At 42.6% G+C, this 18,614-nt stretch overlaps 1 protein-coding gene across 2 annotated transcripts in view; it reads left to right on the top strand.

Annotated features, from left to right (window-relative positions):
- RETREG1 (reticulophagy regulator 1) overlaps positions 1–9,174 on the top strand; it is a 122,670-nt gene extending 113,496 nt beyond the window's left edge. For both annotated transcript variants that reach the window (XM_019488635.2, XM_014606303.3), the window contains 2 exons: positions 600–726; positions 4,871–9,174. In XM_019488635.2, coding sequence (XP_019344180.1) covers positions 600–726; positions 4,871–5,382 — 639 coding nt within the window. In that variant the 3' untranslated portion in view covers positions 5,383–9,174. The remainder of the gene's footprint in view (positions 1–599; positions 727–4,870) is intronic.
- Positions 9,175–18,614: the final 9,440 nt, after the last annotated feature.

Genomic DNA, 18,614 nt, shown 5'->3' with positions numbered 1-18,614 from the left:
TTCTCTGAGTTCTCTACAAAACATTTTTGCCCCTTAATTTCAGACATGCTTTTATTAACCAAGAACCCAGTATCGCATCACATTCTAAAAGTGACTCATAATCTCCACCCTGAGGGCTTGACGCAGGGAATGTCTACATCATATAATGCAGTTGCCAATAAGCTTGTTTGTGTACTAGGAGCAACATTAGCACCACCTGAAGGAGCCAGGCTAATTAATGTGGATAATGCACTTCCAGTTCTTGTTCAGAACTAGCTCAGGTGTCTTAGCACATCTCAAGGCACTGCTTTGGGCTTTGTAGATGTGCCCCCCTGTAATTAACCCCACATGTGCCTACTGTCCCTCCAAATATTTGGGGCTCATTGGAGCCTTCACCTGGAAAACGTGTTAATGGCTGTATAATGATTGTACCACAGTTCCAGAGCAGCTGACACTTTCCTGTTTTGGTAGACTCTGCAAAATTAGCTGAAACCATTGTAGAGCAGATTCATTTTACTATTTGTGCTTTCCCTGTCTAATTTCAAAACATAAAGAGAAAAACATTTCTATAGAATGGACTGAGTATGAAAACGCCACATTTTATGCTTTTTTATATGTAGGTTAGTCCTGCAGTTGTTGCCAAAGAGCTATCAGTGTCTGACACAGATGTATCAGAGGTATCTTGGACTGATAATGGGACCTTTAATTTATCTGAAGGATACACTCCCCAGACAGACACATCTGATGGTATGTAATAGTTTTATTTAAGTATTTAATTGTAGTACTAGAAACTATGTAAAATAAATTTAGGGAATTTTAGGACATGGCATACATTTTCTTTTAAAACTATATTGATTATGAAAATGTTTTGCTGTAGGTTCATTTTTAATTTTTTAATTTTTTTTTTACATTCTCTGGGTAAGAATCATCTCTGTCATATAACTTGGAGCCCTTCAGTGTATAACTTAAACTTAAGCAGCAGTGGTGATGTTGCATACTAAATAGGTCTAAACTACATACATGCCCGACAAATATACTCAGAGCCAGCCAGACTTCTCAGACAGAGTGAAATCTAGGTTAATCCTCTTGCTCTTTGGCTGAAAGTACTATGTGGATGTAAGAGGAAGAATGTGAAGGGGAAATACCATGAGGTGTTCAGCGACCAGTTAAAGGAAAGCTTTGATGGACTTCCAATATTGGAATCTTATTGGAAGAGATGGGCATCAATGAGCCAGAATGAGAAAGGAGGCTCTGAGTAGAGACCTTTAAAGACTATTCTCTCAAGGCCACATCCTGAGGTCCTGAGTCTTCACTCCATTTCATTCCATTGTTTTTTAAGCAGCCTCCCAGTGGGAATTTAAGTAAGGACTAAGTAAAAAAACAGTGTGGCCATATCTAGATGAGAGGAAATGTGTGTTTTCCAGATGACAAGTAGCAGCGGCACACTTTGTGCGCCGCTGCTACTTGTCCCTCAGGAATGCCTGTGCCACATATGCTCTGGCGCACAGCAGATTACCCCAGGTAGGGGAGGGGAGGCTGGGCTGGGGCCAGCAACGGTGCTGGCCCCAGCAGCTTTGCCTGGGGGCCTCAGAAAGCTGCAGCCACGGTGCTCCTTCAGCAGGGATCCTGGTTGGCAGCCAGGGCATGGCTCTGGCAGGGAAGGCTCTGTATTTGGGTCGTGTGTGCTGCCCCTTTTTTTCAGTGTGGGTTTTTTTTAACCCCAGAATCTCCCGGGGTCAAAACCTCCGGGAGAACCTCCCAGGGTCAAAACTAGGGCTGCATGAGCAGCCCCGACCCAACCCTCTCACTGGGAAGAACCCAGTGCCATCCCCAGCCCCAACCTGTAGCGGCAACCCACCCTAGCCCCACACACAAATCTGGGGAGGATGTGCCCCTCATGGCTTCCCTGGGGGTGTGCATAGCAGCGGGATCCACCCCGCTGATGAGGTGTGTGGCTGTGTCCCGTGCTCTACCCCGCCTCGGCTGGGCAGCTCCTGCCCCAGCCCCACTCCCTCCCTCACTCTCGGGGTCTCAATCTGCCTCATCCCTGTGACCCTTCCCTCCCCAACAGACTTACCAGCCAGACACTGCTTTCCAAGCTGCTCGGCTGTATATCAGCCGATATGTCTCATTAATAATCAGCCACTGGTATCGTACCAAAATTTTTTTACCAGTGTACGTACTCCTTTTGGGAACCACTAAGCTAAGATATATAGAGCCTCCACTGAGCAAAAGCCTGAGTATCGCTACAGTAATTGTAATTTAAGCACCTCAGAGTCCATATCTGTGTTGTTATTCAAGTCATGCATGTGTCTTCTCCTAAAAGGAAAGATACTAAAACGACAAGAAAAATATTATTACATAGTGAAGTTATAATTCCCCAGTCACTGTTATTTAATCTTTTTTTAAAGGGTAGCTATGCCAGTTTACAGTTGGACAGCGCCATGTGGTGGAAATACAAATTAATAACACATGTTTATTTATCAGAACAGTTCATCACTTCTTTATAGAAAAGGAAGAAAATCCAGGGTGTCATTTATTAAAACACTACATATTAAATAGAGCAAAGGTACTTTTAAAATTAGGGGTGCACTGATAGAGATTTTTGCAGACGGTACTGATAGCTGATTTTTAAGGAGGTATATCGGCTGATACTGATCCGATTTCCGATACCAGCCCAGCAGCATGGATAACTGCCTCCAGCTGATAAGTCTGGTGTGGGGGGAGAGAGAAGGGAAGGGACATGGTGGGAGGCAGAACAAGGCCCCCACGGGGAGAGACACTGGGCCTGGGGCAGGGGCTGCTTGGGCGAGGCAGGAGCAGAATGGAGTGGCGGCTCATCCAGGGGGCAGGGGGCAGGGGGGACGGAGCTGCTTCTGCTGCTGCATGCTGCTTGGCTGGGGCCTGCCTGCTCATCCAGTGGCTCCTGCCACTTGGCCAGGAGGGCATGGGGGGGCGTGTGACCCCCACATCTGCGTGAATTTGTGTCTGCAGTGCCCCCCTCCCCCCGTAGCCTCCTGCTAGTGCAGGCCCACTGGGAAGAGTTTGGTGCAGCCCCAGCTTCAGCCTGCCCCACTCAGATCCAGGGACACACATACACCCATGCCCTCCCAGACAAGTGGTGGGAGCAGCAGCAGGAGCTGCAGGATGAGCAGGAGAGTGCCAGATGAGTTGCCAGACCAGCAACTCCCAGCTGCGCAGCACGCAGCAGCAGGAGTAGCCCCCTCCTCCTCACGCCTCCCAGACAAGTTGCTGCTCCAGACCCACACCCAACCCACCCCACCCCAGCTGGGAAACCCCAGCAGCATGCCTCCCTCCCCACCGGGACCTTGATCTGCCTCCCCAGGTCCCTTCCCTCCCTTCCACCACACCAGACTTACAAGCAGCTCTCCATGCTGCCGGGCTGTGCAGAGCAAAGGAGTTTTCCTGCGTACATACATGGGCCATTTATCAGCCAAATTATCAGCCTGATTTTGCCAATTTCCGATATGTTAAATTTTCTTTATATTGTAACCAATCCGATATCAGACCCATGTATCGGTGCACCTCTATTTAAAATGTATTTTTCTTAATTCTTTCCATTGGGTCCTACCCGCTAGGCTTGCAACCAGTAGGTTTTTACGTTAGTAAGATGATGATGATGATGATGCATACTAAATCTAATTAAGTTTTCATTATTTTGGACAGCTCTTCATATTTTGCCCTTCACCCTATTGAAAAGGTGAAGCTGCAGTAGTCAGTTTCTTATATTTCATTCTCTGCTCTCTGTGCATCAATAGATAAGTATACTAATAATTTAAATATGAATACATTGTTTTCAGTTCACTTCATAAAATAGTCAAATATTTGTCTATAAAAAAGATTGTACAAAATCTGTTGGCACAACCTAAACTGTACATCTAATATAAATAATTTTGATAAAGTGATGCTGTTGTGCAGTTCCAGCACATTAAGATTATATTTTTGAGATCTTGTAAGGTGTTTTATCAAATTCTTGATATCAAGTGAAGAATCTTAGCAAGTGTTATCAAAAAGGGTTTTTTAATCGATTTATACATTTTAAAGATTTTTTTTTCCACCCCCATCAGCAAAATGCCATGGAATCAGCACACAGGGCTGCATCCACACAAGAGGGATGTGCATTTGCAGCAACACAAATAGTAGCAACACAAACTTGTCTTGCTACATTGTGCCATAGTGCACACCCCTGCCCCTGAGCTTTGCAGCGAGACATTGTCTCACTGCTCCGCATTGCAGGGTGGGCTGGCTGGGGCACAGTGTGCCTCAACATGGGGACAGCCAGCAGGCAGCCGTCCACCTTGCCCCAGCTAGCCAGGGATTGGCATGTGGAGACAGGGGAGAAGCCAGCCCAAGGCTGCTTGCTCCCCCATCTCAAGGCATGCTGCGTACCAGCCAGCTGGGAAGCAGCTGGCTGGGGCACAGGGTGTCTCAGTGTGAGGGCTCCACGGCGCGCAGAAACAAAGGAGCTGGCAGCCCTGGGTTGCCAGCCCATGCCCACGCCACTTTACCATGCTTTGCACCACTTTTTTCTTCTGGGATTTTTTTGCTACTGAGAAATCGCAGTAGCAAATTTTGCCCCAGCTCTGCAAATTAGCAATGCGGTGTGTGGTTTAGTGTACAATGCATATGGTTTGTGATTACCACTGGGCATTTTGTCTGTACGTACAGACAGATTTTGTATCAGGTTGATGTTAACTGGTTTGAAATACCAGTCTTTTAAACCATGAAACATTTTAGAAGTGCCAGAAAACTCTCCTACCCCACCACTGTGGGGCAGTTAATTTATTTCAGTTAAGCTTTTGTAATTATTTGTATTCTTTATTCCTCCTTTGTTTGCTGACTGTATTTCTTGCTATTAAACATTTGCTAGATTTTGACCGACCGAGTGATCATGAAGAAGCTTTTGCCAGAGATCTTGCAGAATTTCCCTCCTTAGAAAATGGTGCAGGAACGAATGATGATGATGACTCAAGCATTGGCCTGCCTACTCAGCAAAAGAGAAAAAAGGAACAAATGCCTTTCAAGGCAGATCATTCTCCCAAACAGAGTACAGAGAGACCATCTGCTGCAGGCTTCTCCTTGCCTTTGACCAGTGGCCAAACCTTTAACTTAGTGAGTGGTATTGCTGGCGATGTCATTGCAGCTGCAGTATCTGCTGCCATCAAAGACCAGTTGCAATCTGCACAGGAAGCCCCTTTACAGGCATTCCCCAGTCTGAGCGAGGAGACAGATACAGAAGAAGCTGATGATTTTGAACTGCTTGACCAGTCAGAGCTTGAGCAAATTGAGAGTGAACTGGGTCTTACACAAGGCCAGGAAGGGCAACCACAGGGAAAAAAGAAATCTAAAGGCTTCCTTTCAAATCTACTTGGAGGTCATTAAACCGGAAATTGGAGTTAGTAACATAGCAGGAATGAAACAAAAAAAACCCAATAAAATGCAAAAAAGGAAAAATCTGAGCTGTAAGCTTTAACTATTACTTTAGATGTGTTGTAATAATTCCCTTTATGCAGAGTGAATTAACTGGATACATAACAGCTGACACTGATAGTTTAATGTTCCTGATAGTTATGCCTCAGTGTAGTAGCATGGAAACGAATTATCTATCCACTGTTTGGTCACAGATGAATGTTGGAGGTCAGTTGTTCTTCAAAAACAAACATTGACAAATTTATATTTGGGGTCATCAGCCAAATGCTCTCCATCTTGGGTTTGTTTACACATAGTTTTCAAAAATGCAAAGCATTTAATGATAAATAGAATTATCAGTGGGATGCAACAAGATGAGCAAAATCTTTTAACTGTCTCGCTAATCCATGTAGTCATCAATGTATGCAGTGCATTTGATGTTCACAAACGTTTTAACCAGTATAACTCTCTAGTTTAAGTATGTGTGCAACACCATCAAAATAAACTAAAGTTGTGTTGCTTATGTAAAACTTGAAAATTATTTTTATGGGATAGGCTGATACATTTCCAAGTTCTCTGTTGTTTAGGTTTGTAGTTATGAAATGGCATGCTACTAGATTGACCATGTGCTGTGTTCTCTGCTACAGTTTGTACTGGGCGGCATTGCCCATAGAAAACAAAGTTGTATTTGAGATTATGACTATCATGTAAACTGAACAAGGAGTGAACAAGGTGAGTTTTTTATTCTTGTTGATATTATTAGTATTATTACAATTATAGTTTGGAATAGGGAAGCCATGAAAAGATGAACTGCGAAGCTTTACACTTGTTACTTCCGGAATTCAAAGTTCTGTTTTTTTCTTGAGATAACTTTTTTCATGAGTTGACATCACTTGCAAAAGAAGTTCTGTAGAGAGCTATATTCCTTAAGTTCTTTCAAGCATTGAGTGATTTAGGTCAGCTCTTACAGAAGAAATGCAGAATCATCTTGGCATGTGCATGAAGGAAGAACTTGTGTTAAAATATTTATTTGTAATGTTTAACTCCACATACACTTGATTACTGACTTGGGAAGTTAAATGTATAACTTATTGAAATTTTAAACGTTTTGGATCATTTTCAAACACATATAAAAGGTAATACCAGTTTAAAAAAAGATTGATAGGAAGTAAAGCTAGTTTTATTAATGTGATGTAAACTGTTAGCAGGGTTGAGGGACCATGTCAGCTGTTGCCACTAATCTTAACTGATATCCCTTTTGCTGGCATTTTACAGATAGATGTTGTCATCTAGAACCCTCACAAAGTATAGCCCCAGCTTTTAGGAAGGTTTGCTTTTCTTCCACAATAGACTACACTTAGATTAACCCCCATGTTCTACAGTAACACAGTTTCAAATTTGCTTTTCTTTCTGAGGTGTTAAAGAACTAGACAGATTGCCAAAAAATGTAGGTAAAGGAAAACTACTGGAGACTTTTGACACTAACTGTATTGTTACTTGTGCTTATGTGTCAGTAATGCCTATTGACTGTGTTTGCTGTCCTTTATCAGTACAAAAGTGAGCCTGTGCCTTCATTGTCAAACCCATTATAAAACAAGTGAAAGCTGGATGTAGAGCCCACAAAATGTAGCTTCTTAAATGATATCATCTTCACATTTAATGCAGATTTCTGGAAATTATTATGAAAATGAAGTATGACACACATCTTTCACAATGTATTAAGTATTAGGTTTCTTTTATAAATTTTCCCAGTCTGTGCTTCCCCATTTAAAAAAGAACAAACCTTTGGCCAGGAAATCAGCATAAAAGCCGTTTCAGTTTTTCAGAGAAATGAAAAACTCTGTTTCCTTAATACATGTTTGAGACGATCTATATAGTAAGAAGAGTAGAAGTTATAAGTCAGTGATGAAGCTTTACAGAATATGTAGACTGTGTGCTTCCCTTATGGGATGTTATAAGTGCTAAGTTACAAGACCTGAAAAAAATAGGATGGGGAGGGCTGGAGGGGAGCAGTTGTTAACAAAACTTTAACAAGTGGACGATGAAGCATACCAGCTTGCTGTCAATGGTGACATTGTAACAGTGTGCACTTTATTGTTGTTTTATGAAGAAAACTTGTGGTTACAAAAGTATATAACACAGGGCACTCTTCTAGAATTGTTAGTTACATTGAGGGAAAAAAGTTGCAGGAGGAGTTGCTCAGACTTTTTGTGAATGATCCATTTTCTGGTTTCGAGATAGAAAAGTAAATTGATTGACTACCTGTTCTGGTGTTGAATGAGTTCCGTGTTACCCATAGAAAGCAAGGCAAAGCAAAACATGGATTTATCATCTTTAACTGTTTGTTCAAGACGTATTGCAGTAGTCATTATTCCTCTTAAATCACTGGCAGATGCTTTATAAAAGTATATGAGTCTATATTTTGTTCATTTCCAATTAACCTGTGAGTATCTGTTAGAGCAGAGCCAGAATCAAGGCTTTTGAGCATGGCCTGATTTTCCACAAAATTTTCACAAACAAGAAGCACTTGCTTGAGGGGAGAAAAAAAAACATTTGCTAGGCAGTCCAATACCACTAAGTGAATTGTTGTGCAAGAAGGAACAGCTTCTCTCCTCCTAAAAGATCCTGTTCTCATTGTGTTTATTTGGAATCCATGTTAGGAATGCTAATGTTACTATATTCCAGTGTCAGCAACAAAATAGCCTTCATTTAAGAATTCCTGCATTCTAGTCTCCCAGTGATCCCACAACTGCTTTCATAACAAGTTTACTCCCAAATTTTTGCATTCCCAAATTAAATAAAATACCAACCTCCCCACCCCTCCCCCCAAAATTAAAAAAAAACCATGGGCGCACGAGAAGGTAAAATCAACACTTTAAAACATATATTTGCGTCTTTATAAATCTGCTTTGATAAATATATGAAACAAAACAGTCACAATCTAGTTGGATCTGTACGTATCTAAAGACATTTTCCACTGGTTAGAAGTGTAGATGGACCGTAGTTCAGCACTGCATGCTCATTAAAATTCCTGGACTTTTCTGAGCCTTTCCTGAGAAAGGAGTGCTGAATTGGGGGCCTTAATTATGCAAATCCTGCTTCTTGAACAACATGTTAAAGTCCTGAACAAAAGAGCCTGCTTTCAAATAACTTTGATGTTGATATAGAAGCTTTTGTATGTGTAATCATGTATATATACAATATAGAAAATCTGTGAGGAGGAGGGGTAGATGATAATATTTGAACACAAAAGACCAGGACCTAACAAAATATGAAAAATACAGATTTTACTTGCTTTTGGTTCATTTTGCACTTTTTCTAGACAAATATGTATGTTTATCTAAGCACTCTGAACAAATGCACCTTGCTCTAAATTTGTTTTACTATAAAAAAAAGCAACGTAACCATCTGTAAATACAGCCTATCCAGGTACCAGAAACTGGAAAATTACAAAACGTCATTGAACAGTTTTAAGACTGTTTATCTAAAATATTTTGCAGCACTTTACCTAACATGATTACTGTTTTATAAACATAGAGTTATTATACCAGTTGTTTGTAAAACCATTTAATAAATATATGTTAGTTTTTATCTTTCATTATATATAATTGTATGTTTGTTATCCAAGGGGAAAAAAACTTTAAAAAAACTTTAGTCAACTTAGTGCCACTTCTTGTTTTTGTTTTCATTTTTCCTTAATCTGATGTGAACCACTGTTTAATAGTGTGGTGGGTCATACTAAATAAACATTCATTTTAGCTTTCAGCTACAGCCTGATAATTTTAGAACTTTATTAATAGGAAGTGTAGAGGCTGTTTTACAAGAGCTGTTCTATCTGGGCAAATATGCTGTGCAACTTGAAAATGTTCCAATTTTTCTTCATTGCTCTATTAAGGCAAGGTCAGCCATTTAAATCCAGCCTGGACCAATAGCTTTGGAAAGTTTATATGAAATGAGCAAGTGGTACCACTTCAGTTACCCTGGCTTGAGTTTGGAAGATCTGTGGAAACCAACAGGAGTTGTGAGCTCTGATCACTTTTTTTAAAAAGCAGGCCACAAAAAGCAGTGCCCATATAAGAATAAAGCATCACTGTAGCACACTCATTCCTTCCTCTTAACTAAAGAGCAGTCTCATAAGATGCATCAAATATTAAAATAAGGAAGGTTGCCACTGCATCTTGCCCAACTGTGCCTGATCCAGAGGTTAAATGAGGATTTCACTTTCCCCTGCCTTCTGGCACCCTTCCTGAGCACTAATGAAATGGTGACAATCTACATTTTCCAAAAAGAAAATTCCTGATCAGCAAAGCATTCATCAGGATAGGAGGGATATAATTTGGCTTCTGCTACATAACATTATTTTGGTGTCTGTGAATATATATGTAATTACTAGGGCTGTCAAGTGATTAAAAAAGTCACAATTAGTTGCCCGGTTAAAAAACATTAGTCGTAATTAATCGTGATTTTAATCACACAACTAAAAACTCAAAATTATGCTCAGAAAAACTCTGTTATGCAAAATTATTCAGGTACTTTGTATGGTTGGGGTGGGTGGGGTGGGGTCTGTGCATGGGGGGGGAATTTGTGGGGTGTGGGGGCCTGTGGGTGCATGTGGGGAGTTTGGAGTTTGGTTCCAGCATACCCTAGCAGGATGTGGGGTACTGTGGGTCAGGACTGAGGGGTAGCAGCAGGGCTGGGGTGGCTGTGGCTTGGGAGTGAGGGGCAGATGCGCGCACACACACAGACACCACTCAGCAGTTAAGTGTTTGGGGGGGAAGGGGTGTGGGAGAGGGAAGGAGCACGGGGGGGGCAAATCGAGGCCCCACATTGAGGGAGGGAGTGGGGCAGAGGCAGGGGGGACTGGGGTGAATGGGGTGCCAGGGCCAGGGCAAGTTATGGGACGGAGCTGCAGGCGGCCCATCCAGGAGCGTGGCAGGGGGCCACTCTTGCCTTTTGTGTGCATCCCCAGGGAGACATGGGGGGCATGTGACCCCAGATATGTGCTTGGGGTGGAGGACTGCTGCTATGCGCTGGGCTCTGCACCCCACTGCTTTTGCGCTGGGAACCTCGTGACACCATGCTGTTCCTCCCGCCACTGGGCTGGCAAGGGATGTGGCGCAGCCAGCACGTGGCTCCTAGGGCAAAAGCAGTCAGCCGCAGAGCCCCAAGCCACAGCAGCAGTGCACCTCTGCCCTGCACACACATCCGGGAGGCACATGCTCCCCATGCCTCCCGCAGTCGCAGGAGCCCCCCGCACCACTGGACGAACCAACCGCAGCTCCATCCCACAACCCAACCCAGCCCAAGGGCCCTATTCACCCTTTGCCCTACTCCCTACCTCACCATGGGGGCCTCAATCAGCCCCTCCCCCCATGCTCCTTCCCTCCCCCACACCCTTTCCCCTTCACAGACTTGTCTGCTGGGCATTGTTCCACATGCTGCCAGGTTGCGTTCCTGGCTGCCTGCAGGCTGCAGCTGTGTGTCTGTCTGTGCACACCCCATTCCCTGCCATCCCCACTGCAGCCACCCGGAGCCTGCACATGGGCTGCCCTGCAGTCCTCTGTGCTGCCACTGCTGCCCCGTGGGGCAGCCCAGAGGCGGCAGTGGCAGCGGTGGAGCGCCCAGTTGCAGGCTCCAAAACTACATGCATGATTAACGTGTTAAATTAACACGAACAACGATTAACACATTAATCTTTCTCATTAACTACGATTAATTGACAGCCCTAGTAATTAGTAATGTGTGCAATGTAACACTATTAAAATAATTTAACAGCATCGTTGCTTTATATTACACAGCTGATCCCCTAGATAGTTATAATATTGAGACAAAAGTTTTGTAGTCATATCATAAAGATCTTGACTTCTACTTGGTCTGGATCTTTGTCCACTGAAAGATTGCAGACTTTTACAAAATTTGATTTTGTGCATCTCATTCTACAGTAGGTTTGTGGAGTTGGCTTGTTTATCAGCTTTACCTTGCATGTGGTCAAGGTTCAGCTAGGCCTGTTCTATGCTAGGAAAGTTTTGCTAACAAGCCACAAGTTAGACAGCCCTAGCTAGTAGAAGCTAGCCCCTAATAAATAGGGATCTCCAGAATTTGGGCCAGAAGTGTGTGGCATAGTGGGTTCTTTTATCTTGGAGTTCCCCACACATGCCCCCCTGGCTGCTGAGGGAGGGGCCCCGTTGCTCACCACTTGCACCTGATGGCTGGGAGGTAAAAACCATGGTTTTAAATATGCTGCCGTTTGCCTCCTATCAGGCGAGCCATGGGGCCCCTCCACCAATCATCAGTGTGGGGGTGCATGGGAGAAACTCTAAGATTAAAGCAGCTGCTGTGCTGCACACTTCTGGTATGAATTCCACCCATCCCTACTAATAATTTGATAAATAGCTCAGTAATAAAAGATGAAAATAGGTTTTAGTGAAGATGGATAGTTCAGCTGTCTGAACAGAAAACCAAGTCTGGTTCTTTGAGAACTCTACCCAACAAAGTTCAAACAAGAATCTGAAGTTTAAAGGCATCATTTAATAAGAATTAACTCAGTGATTGATGAATAATATTGAGACCCAATCAGTGTGCTTTTTTAAAGGGGCCTAAGAGTTCAGTAACCATCTGTGGTTACAACTGTATGGCAACTGGATACCTAATTCCTAGGCTCTTTTACAATCTCTGCTCATTTTAAAAATGGAACTTAAATTCTCCAGAAGGCAAATCTGTACCTAGCACTAGACTTTTTCCCTCTCCTAAATCCCAGTTACAGCACATCACTTTCAAAATCTTGACAAGTGGTTGTGTCAGATATTTCAGCCAGTAGGTTTTCCTTTCCCTATAATCAGACTCTATTTTAATTCCTCTTCTCACAAATAAAACAGCCTATGTTAGAACCATGCAGGTTGACTGTGGTGCACAGTCTCCTTCACTCATCCTGTGCCGATCATAAATCCAACTGGCATCTGAATATTGGCCATACAAGAGGAACCCCATTTAAAATCAGATTCCCTTATTCATCCAAAAAGTGGCTATGTTAAAAATGTTCTTCTTATTCATCAAATCCACTTTATGTTAAAGTCAGTGCAGGTGATTGTCAGTGCAGGTGATTATGGTGAAATACTTTTCTGTGCTGCTTTTCATTCACACTGCGTGCTTACAGACATGGGGAAAAAACCAAAAACTACTTTTAGCTCGGTGCACCTCTGCACCAAGTGCAGCACATGCCCAGGAGAGGAATTGCACCAGTTTGACCTGTTTGCACAGCGTCTATATAACTTGCATGCTTCAGCAGTAATTTTTGACTGAATCAGCTATTAGATAAAAGTGTCTAAAAGCCCTTCTGAAAGGTGTGAGCTATACAGATGCTGGGGAACCGGGTCAAATTGGCACGATTCTTCTTCCACTAAAATGCTGGTTTTTGGGGGGTTCCTCCCCTCCCATGTCTGTCAGCACCCACTGTGCCTTGAGACCCAATACACCTGACAAAGAAGTATGTTACCTCTGCAGGATTCTGCAGCAATACTAACATAGCAAAAACTGCCAGAACTTTAACCGCGCTTCATTTCACGCCAGCTTCAGGCCATTTAGCTCACTTGTATTGCTACAGGCTCAGACAAACGTAAGATCTCAACAGCTGTGTCACACTCCCAAGCAGAAGTTCCCCCTCCCCTTTTAAAGTGCAATTGCATGTTTGTCCATAGCATCTGTTTATTGACACCAACCCCAAAACCTTGAATTTAGAAGGTAAATGATCTCCTTTTTAAATATTTTGGTTTAAAAGTTGTCCTCATAACTGTGTAAGAGCTGACCTGTGATTTACAGATCGTTTGAGGTTAACAATATTGTTGTGTTAAGGGGTGAGTTTGGCCTGCAAAACTGGTGATAGTGTAAAAGAAGAGCCCAAAGGAATCACAGCTGAGTTAAGGTTGGAAGTCTAAAAGAAACTCATTATTTGCAAACCACATGCTTCTCAGAACTTGAGAGGCATGCAATGTGATGATAACCTTTGGAACAGACTCAAGGCAGCTCTTGGCTTGCACTTGTTTTATGACCATGGAAGAATAATAGATCAATTTTTCTCTCGTAGCGATCTCAGAAAGACTACCACCAGTCAGAATGGTTTTGACACTGTGGAGTCCTAGTTGAAATCTCTGGGTTTATCTTGTGAATCATGCATAGGTGTTTGCACATCTAACAATGCTAATATTGAGCATCACCCTGTTACACCCTTAATAGGATCTTGCAGCACCCTGGGTGAGAGTCACCGCTTTAGAGTTACTGTAAAAAAAAAAACCTGGTTTCTGCAGGCAGGCTTTACCCCCTGCAGAGCTCCTCAACTAGTCCTCCCAACTAAAACATGATCTTTTGAACAGACAAAACCAAAATCTTACTGTCCTGTCCTAGATAGTGCAGTGATGGGGGGGAAGCCCCTTTGGCTCTGGTCCCAGCACAGCAGCCTAGCCCTCCATATAGGACGCAGTCCAGCTTGCCTCTCCTTCTACATACTCCCCTGGGTTTTAAGATCCCAGTGGGACATTCCCTCATTAACCAACTGCCTTGCAGCTGGGCTCTCTCAATAGGTCTGGCTGTTCCTTTTTAAACACACCCTTTTGCAATTAGGTGTTTTTTAGAGTAAAATCAAATATAAGTATAACGGGGTCATCCAGTCTGGAAGCATCTAATGTATCTATTTAAGATCATTATTAACTCAATTCACTGCAGAGCAGAGTAGATTCACAATAGTTCTTAATTCCTTCCGAAGCAGATGTTTCCCCCCCCACCAGTCTATCTCAATTTAGACTGATGCCTATATTCAGCATGTTTGCTATAACAGACAACCCTTCTCAGGGATTTTGTTTCCTGTGAAGCTTAGGGTAACTTTCCTTGATACAAGAAATGCCATCCAATATGGAAAAATTGCTCAATAAGAAAAAATTGAGAGAAATTAAATGGTGCCTATTTTATTTACATAATATTTTTTTCTTTCTTAGGATGTCCTTAAGTCATCATCTCTTAGCTCTGCGTTATTCTCACCTTTTTTTTTTTAATCTCTTCCGCTGCCTGATATCCTTTTAGCAGACCTTTGACTGGGCCATGTGTGTTAATTGTTATATGCAAGCTCTCTTGAGTCACCACTATTTACATTACCTCATATCACTCTAAAGGAGCATGCAGCATTTGCCATAATTCCTGTGTATTCACCTTCCAGAGTTGATCCATCAATTTATTATTTACATGTTTTTAACACTATTTTTGAAAAAGTATGTTGATGTAGGACTAAATCTGGTACAACAACTATCAAAAACAAAGACTTTTTATAACTTTTTTTTTCCCTAAAAAAAACTACGTCCATTTTTGGACTAGTTCTCTCTTTAACAGTTCTGTATTTTCTTTCTAGACATTTTTCCTCATAAAGAATTATTTAACCCTGTTTTTTAGAAAATATTTTCATGAGTTTTTTGGTTTTTTAAGACACCTGAAAAAGTTCTGAAACTAGTATGAACTTGGCATATGAATGGGTTTTTTATTTGATTCTATGGTATTGCTCATGCTCATGTTATATCATTAATCCTAAATACAAGAGAAAGTTGTAATTAAAAAGTTAATGGTCAGGGACTCCATCAAAAGGCCACGAGACTAGGCCCATTGATATCTTCTGCTAATGAGCTAAGCTGTAGATTTTCTTGTCACTGCCTCTTCCAAAGGAAAAGGAAATGTTTGTTAGTGCTATTACAGAAGGATAGACGATATGACTAAGAAAAATATGACTACATTTTTCAAGCATCAAGTCGTCTATTCTTAATCAACACACTGTATGTGAAGCATTGTGGCACTTGAGGAAGACCTACAGCAAGGAAGTGTGTGTGGTTAACAGACAAATGACAGCTTTTAAAACATGGAAAAACTCAGGCCATTGGGAATGTTTGTATTTTCTAAAGGGGAAAAAAGTACCTGGTAAGTATGGAAGGAGCAAAACCAGGAACTAAGTCTGTATGCAGAGATGACCAGTGTTATCAGTGTTGTCATTGCTGTTCTCCTCGTCAGGTGTTAAGAACTGCGGTGTCGGCAAGTTGCAGCCAGGAGATTCCAACACCAATTTAGTCTTAAAGAACAACAGGTTGGGTTCAGTGGCAAAAAATACTGCCAGGTTTATTGTCTGTAAGCACAGCCCTAACATGATTTGGCCTAACAAATGCATCAGACCAGGAGTCAAGACAAAACCATGTAGGCTCCACCAGGATGCTACAAAAGTTCCCCTGCTTTCCAAATCTCCTTTTATACAGTGATCAAAACAAATTACATATTGCCTTCCATCTGCATCTTAAATGTCTCAAACTGCCCTGAACCGGGGACTTGTTTCACATTCTGACCTGGGTATTCCCATTCCAGCCTTATCATCCTGAATTATCCTACACCTTTGCCATCTCCCTCTCCCATCCCATAATGGGAATGCACATCTGGCCCACATGCCAAGTTTTGCTTGTGAGGGGTTCAGACATCAGCCACCTGTTGTTGTGGTTCAGTGGTAAAGTCCATGTGTGCCATGTGGGAATCATGGGTTCGATTTCTGGAGGTGCATATAACTATAGCCATTGAGGTATCAAACATCTGGACTTAGCCTGGCCTTTGGATTCTGTCTCAATGGTCTAAAAAGGGAGGATGGAAGGTCTGAGCAGTCTCTACTCTTCTGTGGTCCTCCTAGGTGTAGATGTTGAAGGTCTGGGTGGCCTTTCATACATACACCATGATCCAATAGGATCAACAGTTGCCTGCTGTATACCTTAGTCACATTTGCTGTTTAGGTCTCCTCTGGCTAAAAAGTTAGCAAAGGCTTTGTGTGAGCAATATATAGATCAATGCTCCAATGAGGCCTACAACCAGGTAGGCTAGAGAGGATAAAATAAGTGTAAAATTCCTTGAACTATCATAAAGGGGCAGACACAAAAATGAGTGAGATTTATTGCCATGAATAACAGCCAAAACCCTGGAACAAGATTACCAATTGAGTATTGTAACCTGAAATAGTCCAAGGCTGTAAAAGAGAGACTTTTTATACTGGGCAATTATTTTGGGGTGGAGGGCAGCTTACTGAGTTTTAGCAAGCTGTCGAGGGCTTCATGGGTAGCCCCACCCCTTGATGGGTGCCCTATTCCCTGGTTGCCATCTTGTGACTGGAAGTCCCACCCCCTAACCTTTGCCACCAGAAGGCCCTCACCTTGCCCCCAGAAATACTCCTTTCAGCAAGGGGGTTTGCCCTCTCAGAACCAGAAAAATACCAAATTATATTCTAAAAATTAAACATCTACAATGTTCATTAATTTGATTTTAAAATATAGTTTTGTCCTGATTTACATGTGTTTTTGCAGTGTACATAGAGGTGATGATATATAATAGCTTAAAATGAAGTCTTACTCTTGTATATTGTGGGTGTGTGTAGGTATTTGTGGTGTGGGGGAGGGTGTGGATGTGTCTGTGGGGGGTGGATGGGGTGGGGGTGGAGTGAGGGAGCATGTGGGTATGTGTGTGGATATGTGGGGCATAGGTGGGTATGGGGTTTGTGGGGGAAGGATGGCTGAAGTGTGTGAGGGGGTATGGGTCTGCGTGTATAGCAGTGTGAGGGGGGTGTGGGTGCATGTGTCTGGTGGGGTGTGTGTGGGACTCGCCCTACAAACATACACACACACACAGTCCCTCCCTACGTGCGCACACACACCGTGCAATGCAGCCAGGAGCCACATGGTGCTGGAGCCATACAGGGGCAGGAAGGTAGGGAAATGGCTGGGCTGCTGCATACTGCCGCTGGCTCCCCCTGAGCCCTACTGCCCCTGGTTCCTGTCATCTTTGACAGGCAGCCAGGAGCAAATACATTTTCTAAATTTTTTAGGGGCCCCACGGGCTGGATAGAATGGCCTGGTGGGCTGGATTTTGTCCGCCTCTGTTTTATACCTTAAAATAGCTTGCAGAAGAGGGGATAAATTCCCATATAGGGTTGAGAACTCTGAAATCTATATTTCAGTTCTCAACCCTATAATATATACAAATGGTATATATGTAGACATAAGAGATGTATGCATTTATGGGAGATGTGATTCCAGGTTATGAGAGACAGAGTTGAGGAAAACATTTAATCCTAGGGAAATGCTCCCAAATAGCAAGAATAGCTAAAAGCAGCTATTATTGTAGAACAAGTAAATAGACTCAACCTAAAGAAACACAGGCAGTAGGACAGAGAGACTGATTGAGAATGCAGATACAATGGACCAGTGTGTATGTTTTGGAAAGCAACAAAAAATAAGGAAGAAAAATACCCACTCTGAGGGCAACTATGCAAAGAATATAGGTTGCAGACCCATTTTATGTGCCCAAATGAGCTAGGAAAACATAACAATGTGAAGTCTTATTTTAAGGACATGACCATCTAGAGGGCAGGCTGATGTTTGAAGTAGACCGCCGCCATCTGCATTCCATACGGCCACTGAAATGGAGCCCCTGATGGCAAGGAGGGTTGCCATATTGCACTGGGTAAGATGTCTAGGAGCAGTACAGGCAGTCCTCGATTTACAACGTTTCGAGTTACAATGTTTCACAAGTCACTGTGTCACCCATCTCCCTGGAGAACGTCTGTCCAAACTTCCTTGGACACTTTCTTTAAGAAAGCAGACTAGACTCCAGAAAAACCTGCAGCCAAGACTCCTGAGAAGAATCCAGCCAAGAACCCTTCAAAACGTCTAGCAAAGTCACCACAAAGAAGTCCTTCCAAATCAATATGATTGCTATTTACAATATAAATACATTAATGTAGCTATATTACTCATCTATAATTGATTGAGTACAAAATGCTGGGTTATTTTTGGTGAAAACAGGGTATTGGGCCTTGATTCAGGAACCAAGCCCCGATTCATAACATTGTTTCCTATGGGAAAATCGGTTCCAAGTTACATTTTGACTTAAGACGCCGTTTTCAGAAACCAATTGTGTCGTAAGTCCGAGGACTGCCTGTGTAGTCCCAGAAATTAATTATCAGTAGAAAAGCTCTTGGGACTCGTGATATTAATGTAGGACAGTTGCATGCGTGTCAAGGATAAAGGAAATTCAAGGCCATAGGATCAAGCGTAGAGTCTGGGAGTGGAATATTGGGGTGATTGCAGCCAAATTGAAGCTGAAAACAGGGTCTCCACATCAAAGATCTGGTGATTTCTGAGGGAGTGTGG

The sequence above is a fragment of the Alligator mississippiensis genome, chromosome 5 (assembly GCF_030867095.1).
Source record: "Alligator mississippiensis isolate rAllMis1 chromosome 5, rAllMis1, whole genome shotgun sequence".
NCBI lineage: Eukaryota > Metazoa > Chordata > Crocodylia > Alligatoridae > Alligator > Alligator mississippiensis.
This window is presented reverse-complemented; position numbering and strand designations above follow the sequence as displayed.